The sequence below is a fragment of the Lissotriton vulgaris genome, chromosome 5, assembly GCF_964263255.1.
Source record: "Lissotriton vulgaris chromosome 5, aLisVul1.2, whole genome shotgun sequence".
Lineage (NCBI taxonomy): Eukaryota > Metazoa > Chordata > Amphibia > Caudata > Salamandridae > Lissotriton > Lissotriton vulgaris.
The window spans coordinates 67568667-67581634 of NC_141693.1; the positions used below are offsets into that span (position 1 = coordinate 67568667).

The following is a 12968-nucleotide window of genomic DNA, read 5'->3' on the forward strand; positions in this document are numbered from 1 at the left end:
AGGGAAGCCGGGTGATAGGTGCCTTTTTGTGTCGGGTTTCGTCGTCGTTTTCAATGGAGAGCTGCAAAGAAGTGCTGCAGGTGACCAGAGGAAAAGTGACTGGGTGTATCCAAGGGTGGATTGGCGATGTGAAGAACCTGAAAGCAGAAGGGACAGAGTCTGGGTCACTAGCCAGTGACCAGAATGGAACCAGGCGAGGTCAGGTGATTTCAGGTGAAGATGCGAACTTTGTCTCTGCAGCCACGAGGACCAGGAGGCGTCAACGACGGACAGGAGCTGGATTCGAGCTGTCCCACGAAGGATCTAGTTGACTGCATTGTCGGAATCCGGATTGGACCCAACAAGCCTTGGCAAACGCAACCCACGCAGGAAGTGAAGATTGGCTTTGATGCAGACCAGCAAGGTCTGGGGCGCCTCTCCTTTGCAGGGAAGCGGGATCAACCAGGAATGCAAGTTTAGTTCAAAAGAAAGTCTTCCAGGGGCTCACTAGCCAACGGACTAGGAACTGGGAAGGCGTGTAGAGCTGAAATGCAGGAGCAGGCCCCACGCACCACTCGTGGAGTGTGGAGGGCTGAGCTTCGGTGCAAATGGTGCTCGGGTCTGGGGCTTCTCAAACCCCAATGCACAACTTCGAGATACCTCAGGAGTTGATGCAGCTAGCAAAATGCAGGATGTCCAGGAGTTCCGGTCCCACGTCTCTCGTGTCCGCCACAGGCCTCAGCTTTGCTGGAGTCGTCGAGAAGCGTCCGGAATGTCTGAGAATCCGTGTCCTGAGACGCAGAGTCTTCCGGATCGGTCAGGAGCCTCGATAATGCAGACCGGCAAGTCACTGGTGGTGCCTGTTTTCACAGGGTGGTCACTCCTTGACCACAAGGGAGAGGTCGTCAGTCTTCTAGTCAGAATAGAATGTCAAAGGTCCAAGAGTTCTGTATCAAAGTTTCATTCCAGTATAATCTAAAGTCCCAGGGACACAGCTCCTATACTTATACTGAAATAAGGGGTTGGATTACCTGCTAGGTGTCTACTATGGGTGGACCTGGGAAGGGGGTGGTTACACCTCTTTCACTTTGTCCAGTTTCGCGCCAAAGCGGGGCTGGAGTGGTTTGCAAATGGTTTGAACCGGGCTATGCATGGAGCACCTTGTGTGCCCCAGGCAGTGTCTGGAATTGCATCTTTCAATGCAGCCCTCCCTGTCCCAATACACTAAAGCCTGTCTGAGGTGGTGCTGGCACTTTCCCTCACAGGAAACCTATTGTCCAAGCCTCCCTTGCCGGAGTGTCGTCCAGCAGCAGGAGGTCAGACTCGTGTCTGTGGCAGCAGCATCCAGTTTGTGATGCTGCGGCTCGGTTTAACTTTAACCGGGTAAAGCAGTAAATACATGTCTTCTCCCTCTAGAAGGGTGGAATGCTATCCCCACCACCAGAACGGGTGGTGGTGTGGGGGTGTTAGGGGGGGGGGGGGGGGGGAGAGGTGTAAGTATTCCAAAGTGTTTGACACCTTGCACGACATGTTTTGACAAAGCCAAACCAAAGTTAGCTTAAGAGTATATTTTACGGCTATATCATAGAACCGCTATAAGGAGATGGTTCTGAAAGCTGCAGAGGGGCTCAACTCATGCTAGGGCACTCTCTCACATAAAACCAAGCACTCTGCCTCCAGGATTGTTAAGGCCTGCCATAGGAGTGACTTATCCACTCTCGTCACGCCAAACCTGCATTCTGGGACTTGCAGGCATCGCTCTACAGGCAACCAGCAGGATAGGTTTTGATTGGAACTTACCTTGGGGGTGGAGCCTCGTGTTCAGCATCAGGATGAGGCAGGATATTTAAATCGTAATTGGTGCCAGTGTCCGGATTATACCCCTGGCGCTGAGGAAGGAGATACAGGCGCTGAAATGCATTCGCCACTTTGAGGGTTCATTTCTGCATGAATAAAGGTGCCTCCAACTGATTCCCCGTTTGTGGCCTCTCTTCTTCTTTTGGAGGAGTTCCTCTGCACATTTTCCGCGCGTGTACCAGAGACGTGCTTGTGAGGCCCCCGCAGCACCAAGTTGGCCTCAGTGAACACTGGTTTCCGTTTCGGTGGAATTTTGCTGTATCCAAGGTATTGGAATTACCAAGGCCCACCTTCAGGCCCGGGAGGAGTTGAGGCGGTGTTGAAATCAGCCAGATTTCACGTCGGGCAGGATATTTAAATCGTAATTGGTGCCTGTGTCCTGATTATACCCCTGGCGCTGAGGAAGGGTTCGCCACTTTGAGGGTTCATTTCTGCATGAATAAAGGTGCCTCCAACTGTTTCCCAGTTTGTGGCCTCTCTTCTTCTTTTGGAGGAGTTCCTGTGTATAGATATAGATATATATATATATATATATATATACACACACCCCAGTGAGGGGTGATTACGCCACCTTACCCAGGCTGAGTGAACAGACCTGTGGTGTCAGTTTGGAGGCCCAACCAGGGGTGGCATAATACATGTTGCAGCCCCTGGTAGGCCTCGGGCGCACCTATGGCCTGGGTACCTATGGTACATTATACAGGGGCTGACGAGGGTGACCCAGCAACCAATCTGGTATGTACCTAAAGTACATGGTATCAATTTAGAGAGAGAACAGCTGGGCAGAGGGCCTGATTAGGAGGACCACAGCCACACTAAAGTCGAAAAACCAGAAAATCACAGCAAAAAGTGGGGGTGACCATAGAAGGCAGACCCTACTCTCCTACAACTGGCACTTACTTCGGTTTGATAAAAGCATTAGTATTTTACGCCTAAACGCACAATAACATTTAGATGTGGCACTAAATTAAAAAATAAACTTTGTTCTAGTAACATTTTCAAAGCCATAAGTGAAAGTATCAATCACCCTACCCTGGGCGGGAGGTCGGCCCAGAACAGACAAACACTCACTTTGTTGTATGACGAGGGGGATTAGCAGCACCAGGGTTTGAGCTGTCCTGCTACTGTGAACAGGTACAGCACACACACTCAAACAAAACAAACAAACAAACAAACACTCCAGGATACACCCTCTGCCATATACTGTCCACTTAACAATTGAACGAGACACAACACATAAATACCGTTGAGGGCCCTAATTGGGAGGCCACCTGAGCAGATCCATACTGAACGCAGTAAAGAGTGCACAACCGGCCTGGGAGGGCATCAGAAAATGCACACAGACTGCCCTGAGCATTATGACCAGGAACAACCTCTGATCCACCACCCACTTTATTCACTCACAGCTGACAGGCAGGCCTTCAACAGAAGAACAGGGTGGGGGATAACTAAGATTATTCCCCTGTGTCGACTATATAGACTTGGCCGACGGATGCAACTTACACAATCAATCAGTATTTGTTAAGCGTGACTACTCAAAAGTCAGTCAGTCAAAATACTTTATTTTCGATAAATTAATATCATAAAAAGACATAGGCACAATACAATTTCACACAGTCATCAATACATAAGTTATACAAAATCAGATCCTAATTGATTTACATTCTATAACTATTTACAAGAAAGGAATATAAAAAACATGTTCTCATTTTAAAAACGTATTATTAAAATGTATTAAAAAGAGGTCAGTTAATTAAAACCATATATTCTCATCACTTACATATTGCATTTAAGGATATTAATTTCATGAGGTAAGCATTTCCTATGACCAATATTAGAATTCATCCATTATAGAGCCATATTAGTTAGATTATCGGACAACTTCCTTTTCTTGATCCTGACAGCCTACTCACATGTGAGGGTCTCAAGGTGCTGGAAAGGGTGGGCTGGGGAGGGGGGCTGAGCTGCAGCTCTGACATGGTCGCTGAAGTTCAGTCAAAGAGCCAGGTCTTGAGATCCTCTCTAAATTGGGTCAGCAAAGGGAATAGCCAGAGGGGGAGAGCCAGGGAGTTCCAGGTCCTGGTGGAGAGGTAGGAAAAGGGTCTTCCTCCAGTCCTGGTTTTGCGGATCCGTGGGACAGAGGCAAGGGCCAGTTGGGTGGAGTGAAGGTTTCTGGTGGTATTCCAACAGCTCAAAACAATCCAATTTTCATGATTGGCTCTCCAACTTAAACCAGACTTCAACCTTACCTTCAACACAGACCTCTTATTCAAGGAGTATATTGCAAACATGACCAAGAAAGTTGGTTTTCTAGTCTAGCTTAAAGAAAATGAAGTTGGAAGATCAACTCTCCCCTCTACCACCCCCGCACCTATTAAAGATAGCATACAAGAAACGGCACAGCTCATCAAGGTCTTCAAGTTATATCACCTCCACATTCATAGACCCACACTGACTCCTGCTTCCAGCCCAGGTTATCTTCAAGACCAACTGCATCAACTGTAAAGCGCTCAACAACAAGATCCCAGCTTACCTGGCAAACAAACTAACCATGTATAGGGAACAACGTTAGACCATGAGTGTGGATATCATCAGAATGGAGACAAAAAAAATCTGCTTGAAGACATAAAACCAAAGGCGCAACTTCTCAATTCATGCTGCCAGCATCTGGCACAGCATCCCTATCAATTCTGAAGACACATCCCTTGAAGGAGCACTACCCCCAACTCGACAATCTGCTCTCCCCTTCCCTGGGGCCATGTCTCCAGTTTAGCGCTCTGTATCCAGACAATAAATACTGGCCACATTTATATCAAGAATGTATATACCAATAACTGATATCCAGATGGTAAATTCTGACCACACATATCCATATTGGTCTTGAATAAGTTACATCAATGCCCCCATGACCAATTAAACATTTTCTCATAGCAGTTGTGTGTGTGAGGTACTTTTCTATTCCAATTACCGTTAATTGATATCGGGACCATACCTCATAGTGAATGCTCTTTGAGGGTTCTCTATAAATCAACTCCTTCTACTGCTTAACCTTAAACGGAGATCGTTCAGAGAAAGGGAGATCATGCACCAGCACCATACATGGCCTCAACAGATAACAGGCAGCCAGAGAGAGCAGGAGCAGTGTCATACATGGTCTGTGACAAAGAACAGGCAGCCACAAACGGAACACAGGAGGCAGCCCCATATTGGATCGGCAACAGAAAACGGACAACTAAAGCGAAACAGTGGACACCAGTCGTGTGCAAGGCCTGTGAAATAGAACACAGACAGCAGGAGAACACGCACCATCTCTATGCAAGGCCTGAGACAGAACAGCAAGAAAGCAGGCTCCAGCCTCATTCGGGGTTTAAAGCAGAAAACAGACACCTTGAGAGAACGAGTAGCAGTCTCGTACAGGGTCTGCAGCAGAGAACAGACAACTAAAGTGTTGGAAATTGGGCTATTAGTTGCGTGGCCATGAAAAGTAACAGCTCCACAATTGTCCTCAGTGGGAACCAAACAATTCATTGTAGCGCTTGACTCTCACAGGGTAGTGGAGCAGTCCATGGCCTACTCAAGGGAGATGGTGTGGGCTAGTAGTCACCAATCACTGGCACGCAATAACACTAAAATTATCGTCCAGTCAATACAGTTTCTTTAGAAAAAGTAGAAGTACATTTATTATGCATACACTACTAAATGCTATGCAATAATTTACAAATCTATACATTGGCAGATGGCAGATTGTGTAATCACTGGTCACCCCATAGAGGGGTCACCCAAACATATCAGGTGAGTTTCAACAGTCATGGTATAAATAACTATATTACTTTGGCCTGCATCATTGTCATAATTGAGATAACAATGAATCAATAAAACATATGCAATAATCATGAAAACCCAATAAAACATGTATCTGCAATAAACTTTGTGATTGTGCATCCTTTTATATACTTAGCAGTAAACTGTAATGGTCAGAACAACCCCTAGTGGGCATCACAGTGAAACAGCAATGTGAACAAGCATTTACAATGCAACGGTTTCACCTTTATAAAAGTTAGAGCTATTGGCATTGTAAATGACAATTTATTTATTTATGTATTAGTTTTGAAAACAGATAAATAAATGACATTGCCATTTACAATGCCAATAGCTTAATCTCTCGCAAAAAGTAAAAACGATTAATAATAACTAACCTTCTTATCAAAGGACCAAAAACCCGGCCTTAAGTTGCAGTCATTAAAGAGCTTGCTGACAATTAGGAGCTCCCTGAGTGATGGTGTGTGTTTTGTAGGTGTGTGTGTGTGTGTGTGTGTGCAGGTTCATTGCTGACATGCAATGCTCACATTCAATTAGGAGCTCCCCGAGTGATGGTGTGTGTGTTTGTAGGTGTGTGTGCATGATCATTGTGTGAATGAACGTTCACGAGTGTGTATGAATGTGCACATGTGAGTGAGTGTGCATATGCATGGATCCACAAGGCACGAAAATGTAAGTGCCACTCTAGTTCGTTGTGCCGATACTAAGTAACTGAGTACCGGCCCATTTAAAGCACTGAATAAACGTGTTACCAATGTTTCCCTGCGTGTTCCATTTATTCCTTGTATGCAACAATTAGTAGAACGGAAACAGAAAACAAAGAACGTGGAAACATTAACATTAAGTTGAAACTTAAAAGAAGCTGTTTTTTTTGTACGAGACTCCACAACCAACATTAAAGTGAACAAATTAAACCCAAGCTATCAGAATTACGTGCATTTAAAACATACAACGGAAAGAACACGAGATATTAAAAATAAAGTAATGCTTATAAATGCACAATATTATTACTGCAATATGCGAACATGAAACAAATGCATACATAAGAAGCATATTGCTAAGTAGCTGCTGTGCGAGCAACGAGATTATTTTGTGAAAAACACATCGTTTGAAAAAAGCAACACAGAGATAGCTTAAAAAATACATAAAACGTACTTTATATTTATTAAAGAAGATGGAAAGAGACTAAGTAACAGACAAAAGTTTAATAATGCATGCCAGGATAGCGGTGTCGAGGCGATGACTTAATTACTTGCCAAGCTAGGAAGAAAGGGGCAGTCGTAACAGTCTTACCCAACTTGCCTTCGAGATTGCCTTTAAACTATGCATCCCCATGAAGCTGCAGTGTATGGTCGAGCGGGAAAGTGAATGGCGAGAATGAGGAGCCATTTGTCTGAATTCAGGGTGCATTCCCTGACACTTGAAGTAACTCAGCATGGTATCGACTGCAGCGTAGGGTTTCAGATGTAAGCTAAAACTATTGCTATTATGGCATTAACCAGGGACCAGGGTGGAGGAAATAAATGTGCTGATCTTGTAACAAACCTAGGGGCATATCAACAAGGGCCTTATCTCCGCTTTTTTGGCTTTAAAAGCCAAAAATGCGGAGATAAAACTATCGCCATATTTACAAGTGGGTGCTAACATGCATTAGCGCATGTTAGCGCCCGTTTTCCCGACGCCTGCTTTGCATCTCTAATGAGATGCAAAGTGGGAGTCACTGGGCAGTCCTGCTTGTAAAATATTGCTGATGTGCACATTGCGATATTTACAAGGAGGCCCACGCATTTTAGCAGATGTTAGTCTTGGGCGAAAACTGTGGTTTTCGCCATAACTAACGTCTGCTAAAATGCTGTTTTACCTATACTTTACTTTGGGGGTGGATTATGCGGATACGACCACAGGGTTGTATCAGCAAGGTTATCGCCGTTTTCCATGGAACATCGCTGGAAAACCAGCGATGTTCCATGGAAAACACCGCTATCACTGGAATAATTATCGCCATTGCGCTCTGCGTTGTTAATACAGCGGTAGCATGGCAATAATGTCCAGCGATAGCCAGCGATAACAGATCTCACCCAAAGCGCAGCCAGCGATAATTATCGCGGTCGCTAGATAATATGCCTGTTCCAGTTTTATAATTAGGAGTGCCAGGTCATTATTTTGATGTCCCAGGCGATACAAAAATAAGCAGTCACCTAAAGCTGTATTGTCAGCACTTGTCTGTGCATACTTGGAACAGGACATAAATAGAGAGGACTTTTAATTGTGTTCTAGGGCTGCCTCAATGATCCATGAATGATAAAAGGGAAAAAAGGCAGAAAAGTCACATTACAAAGGAATACAGATTTCTTTAAATATAAGCATATTTAATGTCAAGACAAGTAATTTGCAGGCCGTCTAAACTACACATGGCTGGCTGGCATTTTGCTTTTGGCAACTTGAAGCCCTTTTAGCCCTGTGGGGCATTGTGCGCCTGCCTGTGTAATTTTAAAAGAAACTTTGTCTCCTTTTTTTTCCTCAGAGCTAACCCTCCCAAGACGGGGTTAACTTCCTAAGAGCTGAAGTGCTTCCCTCTGCTGAAACTGAAAGAAAGTGCAAATTCATTAGACAAAATTGTCTGCCATTTTAAGCGTATGTAGCGAGAATTGTTAACTGGCAGTTATAATCCAATTTAATGCTTTTTTAACCTTGTAAATATTTTAACAATCTTTTTAACTATATTTATTGATGTGCGTTTCAAGCCCCAACTCATGATTCATCTGCGAAGGGTTATGGTAATCATTTGGTCATGCACCAGCACTTTTCTTGACTGTATATTTTTTGTACATCTGTCGATAATAATGTGGTCATGTATATTATGTATTTTGTATATCTTTTATGATGCAATTGCAACGAAATAAAGATTATTGAATTGAATTGAAAGAAAGTGCAGTCACTTTCAGCTGCAGTGGGAGGCAAGGAGTATCCTCTGCTATGAAATCTAAAGCAAAGGAACAGGACTTTCTGTTCATTTGCTTTCAGTTTTAGCAGAGACGTCCTGCCTTCCACGGCAGCTGAAGTATTTCAGCTCGACCAATTAACCCCCTCCCAGGACGATTACAAGGAATGTTAGCTCTTTGTCAAAGAAAGAGCACGTCATGCCCTTCTATCTCCCCCTCACTCCCCCCTCCACCCACCCCTCCAACCCTCTGTTACCAGAGTTCTCCCAAGAAACAGTTGAATTCGAAATGGTTTGTAGAGTTGCGATGACGCGGGACAGTTTAAGACCAACACAGTTAAGGTTTTATGGTGGAGTGCGCGCCCCCCCCATAGATGGTGTTGCGCCCCCCTGGGGGGGCGCGCCCCACAGATTGAAGAACTCTGCTTTAAACAATGGGAAAGGTGATGATTCTGAGATCCCCGTTCACCTTAGGGCTGAGGACCCAGAGGATGACCTGTAAAGCAATAGCACATCATGCTAAATGATTTGGTGGTGGTCCCATCGTCCTAGGATCACCACATGCTGAGTTATATATAGCAGCGGCTCCCCTGCTGTGCCGGGGAGATCCACTGTGAAGTTTTTCTTGTTGTTTTCCAAGTATGCAGCCTTGCGCCATGCTTTTCCAATTTTTTTTAATGGGGGCTGCCCGGTACCACGGGACACTCCAGGTGTTGCTGTTGCTGGAGGGCAGCACAGGGAGTCCACCCCGACTGCCCTCGCCGGCTCCCACAACACTCCTGTGTGCCGGAACCGGCAAGAGATTTCATTGAGTCTGCTCGCTCCAGTGGGTAGACTTGTGTGGTTGCAGCCAGCTTCCACAACATCCCAGGGATCAGAGTCCTAGGCCCCTCCTGCCTCCTCCCGGGGAAGCGCGACAGCGCTTTCCTGTAACTAAAGTACACGGAGGTCGGGCTGGGGTCCCACACCATGCAATATGAATCCACCTGGGGGTTGGGGTCCCCGGGCATCCTAAGAACACGGGGAGGGGTCCCATGCACGCCCTACCCCCAAAGGAGTAAATATAGCTTCTTTGTGCCATCCCCCAGGACATGGTCCATCATCGTGGGGGAAATCGATCAAACAGCAGTGGAGCCTCATTCGCCCAGGGGGAGGAAAATCAGGTCAAAGACTACTAAACTTTAGAATGCCATAATTTAGGGCCCGTTAGGTGGATCTGGGCGATCCTGTGCTAATTTTACTCCTGGTCTGCTGGCAAGCTCTATCCACCAGGGGCAGTTGCAAAAACCCTCCTCACCTCTAAAGCAAGGCAGTCCTCTAACCGCTGGTCTGCCTGGCACCCACTTTTTGGCTTTGGTAGTGGGCACAGAAAAATCCAGGGCACCCCCAACAGGTCCTTGGGGCAGTAAGGGGGCATGCTTATTGGCCCTTGGAGGGACCACCTGGTCTAGTGGTCAACTGGACAGAGTTGAGTCCTGAGTGGGGTCAGTGGGTTCCCACTTCCAGTTCTCCATGGGAGTCCCAGGATCCAGCAGCGCGATAGAAAATCCACAGACAAGAGGAGAGTATTCTCCTTGTGCAAGAGTTTATAAAGGGGAGAGGAAGGTTCCAGAAGACAGGCACCCTAACCAATTCTGGGGTGCCACATCACCTCTCCACCCCAGTCCCAACCCTACTACACAGCCTTTTGGGACAATCGAAAATGGTGTCATCCAGGAGCCAGTGGTCACATCAGCTTCTGGGGTCTCTGCTTCACCCCTTTCTGACATCACAGCCAAAAAAATTGCAACTAGAATTTCAAAGAGCCCCCGTGGCTTTACTCCAGTTGTCTGGGCACTCTTCTTTGTTCAGTGGGTATCCACAGGACAGTATGAAAGCGGAGTGATTGATGGAGACCGTTCCGCCCCACCCCTTCTCAGGAGCTGGAAGAAGTACTGCTATTGCTCCTTTTGTGTGGCGGCGGCCTTTGTTCCTTCTGCTGGAGAGAAATATAATCAACTGGACACAGCAGGGAGACATAAGGCCTGGGCTCTGACCCAGAGCTTAGTCAGGAAAACATGGAAACTCTGAAGGACCCAAAAGATGTACAGTTATCTTTTTGGAACTTGTAAATGTGGTTTTCCCGCACGGGTTACACTCCAAATTAAAACGTCAATGGTCTCTGTAGGACCATGGGAACAACATTCTAAGGCAGTTCACTCACCATGTGTATAAAGGAGTGTCACTAAAGTTAAAACAGTAAAGCACCGTGACTTGCATCAATAGTGTGCACTACCCTCATAAGGCTATCCCAGGAGAATACCTACCCCTGCAGAGTCCCCATTGTGCCAGGCTCAGTGCTGTTACTGGGCTGCGCACAACAGTAGACTCCCAAGCGCAGCCCGCACATGTGTGGACCCATGTTCACGTGTAACTAGATATGTCCCTGTTACCCTTGCTGCATAAGAGTGCCCTTATCTTAAAAAGGTGGACACTGGCGGTAAACATGTGTAGACTGTTTACCATGTGATTACCGTGGGTGAGACACCTGCATTGAGACTCACCCAAAGTAAAAAGTCTAAAAACCGCCTGGTCTCATCGCTCTGACAAACACACTTTGTGCTCTTTTGGGCCTTCTTATATAGATTCCCACACAATTTATCACTTACGATCCCAAAGCACCCACAACCACCTTGCGTACTTTTGGGCAGTCTTCTCTTGGAGATGCACAGGGTTCATTATGATCCCTTAATTTCCTAAATATACATCTTGAGCTCTTCTGTTGCCTCTTCTATGAGGCTCAGTGTACAGCCTGTGATCCCTGAAAGCTGAGGTACAAACTTTATATTCCTGTACGACTCAGAGTGTCTTTACTTCTGAACCCTGACCACTCACATAAACACTATGTGCTCTTAAGCACCGCTGGGTTAAATTTGAGACCCAAATTATCCAAGCCCAAACTTTGTATCTGCTTAGACTTGACCAGTGAACTCACTTGTGAACCCTGAACGCCCACACATGTGCCTTGTGTTCCTCTGCAGTTCTCTCTCTGTGGAACACAAGTACCTTTTACAGTCTTCTCTTCAGGATCCATAATAATCCGTATACATCGACACACATACATAATGGCCTAGAGCAGTCTACTATATGAACCTAAAGGGTGCCTTGTGACCCCATCTAAATCTACAAACATTCATTGTGCTCTTCTGCAGCCTCTTCTTTGGTACACACAGGGTGACGTGTGACCTCTGAGCATCTGCACACACAGCTTTTGCTCTCCAGCTGCCCCTTGAAGTGGCTCACCAGGTGACTTTGTTATCTTTGAATTTCTACAGTGTCTTACCTCATGGTTCCAGAACACCAACACATGTACTCCTCTGTAGGTTCCTCACAGTGTAACGTTGTGATCCCTGAACACCCACGCCTTGTTCTCTACAGGTTCCGCATAGTGTGACGTTGTGGTTCCTGAACACACACACGCCTTGTACTCTGCAGGTTCCTCACAGTGTGACTTTGTGATCCCTGGACACACACACACACACATACCGTGTACTCCTCTGCGGCCTCCACTATAGGACTTGCTGAGTGAGTTTTGTGCTCCTTGGACTCCCGGCAGACCCAGCATATCATCCTCTGATCCTCTGCACAGAACAGCCTCAGTTTCTCGTCATGTTTCTCACACAGATTGTCCCCTGGGGGCCTCACGGGCGGCTGATGAAGCTGTTTTGCAATTTCCACTATGTTCCCCAGTTGTCTGTTGGGTCGGAGGTTTTTCCCAGAGAATATGTCCCTGCATTGTGGACAGGAGAAGTTTCCATCTCTTCCCTCCCAGCTCTGAGTGATGCAGTGGTGGCAGAAGTTGTGGCCACAATCAATAGTCACCGGATCAGTAAAATATTCTAAACAGATGGAACACGAGGCCTCTTCCTTGAGGTTCCCGAGCTGAGCTGTTGCCGCCATGATTCAGAAGTACAAAAGACAAACTGAGTTTTGATTCAAAAGCCTCCTTTTGAAAAGTGGGTGTGGCGACGCCATCGAGACGTAGCGTAGGCTGGGATTGGCTGACAGTCTGCAGGCTGCCATTGGTTGCAGGGGATGTACCACCAGTGCGGATTGGCTGATAGTCTGCCGACTTCCGTTTCTTGCTGCCTAGGGCAAAGCAGGCTCTAATTAGATAAAAGCTGGTGGGCTCCATTGGTTCATTAAAGTCAGAGCCCACTGGGTTTCGCTGGCAGTCTGCTGTTCTTATTGGTTGCTGGTGAGGGCAGCACAGGCTCGGATTTGTTGGCAGCCTGCTGGTTGCTATTGGTTGATGCTGAAGATGTAAACATCCTCCCAAACATGCCTCTAATTCATTACTTCGAGATGTTTGTTCTATGCTGCTCGAGACGTA

At 46.4% G+C, this 12968-nt stretch overlaps 1 protein-coding gene across 1 annotated transcript in view; it reads right to left on the minus strand.

Moving 5' to 3' along the window:
* Nucleotides 1-12576, minus strand: part of LOC147710193 (E3 ubiquitin-protein ligase TRIM39-like) — a 143472-nt gene extending 130896 nt beyond the window's left edge. The window contains exon 1 of the mRNA XM_086920878.1: nucleotides 12122-12576. Within this exon, the coding sequence (XP_086777004.1) occupies nucleotides 12122-12535 (414 nt within the window). The 5' untranslated portion in view covers nucleotides 12536-12576. The remainder of the gene's footprint in view (nucleotides 1-12121) is intronic.
* Nucleotides 12577-12968: the final 392 nt, after the last annotated feature.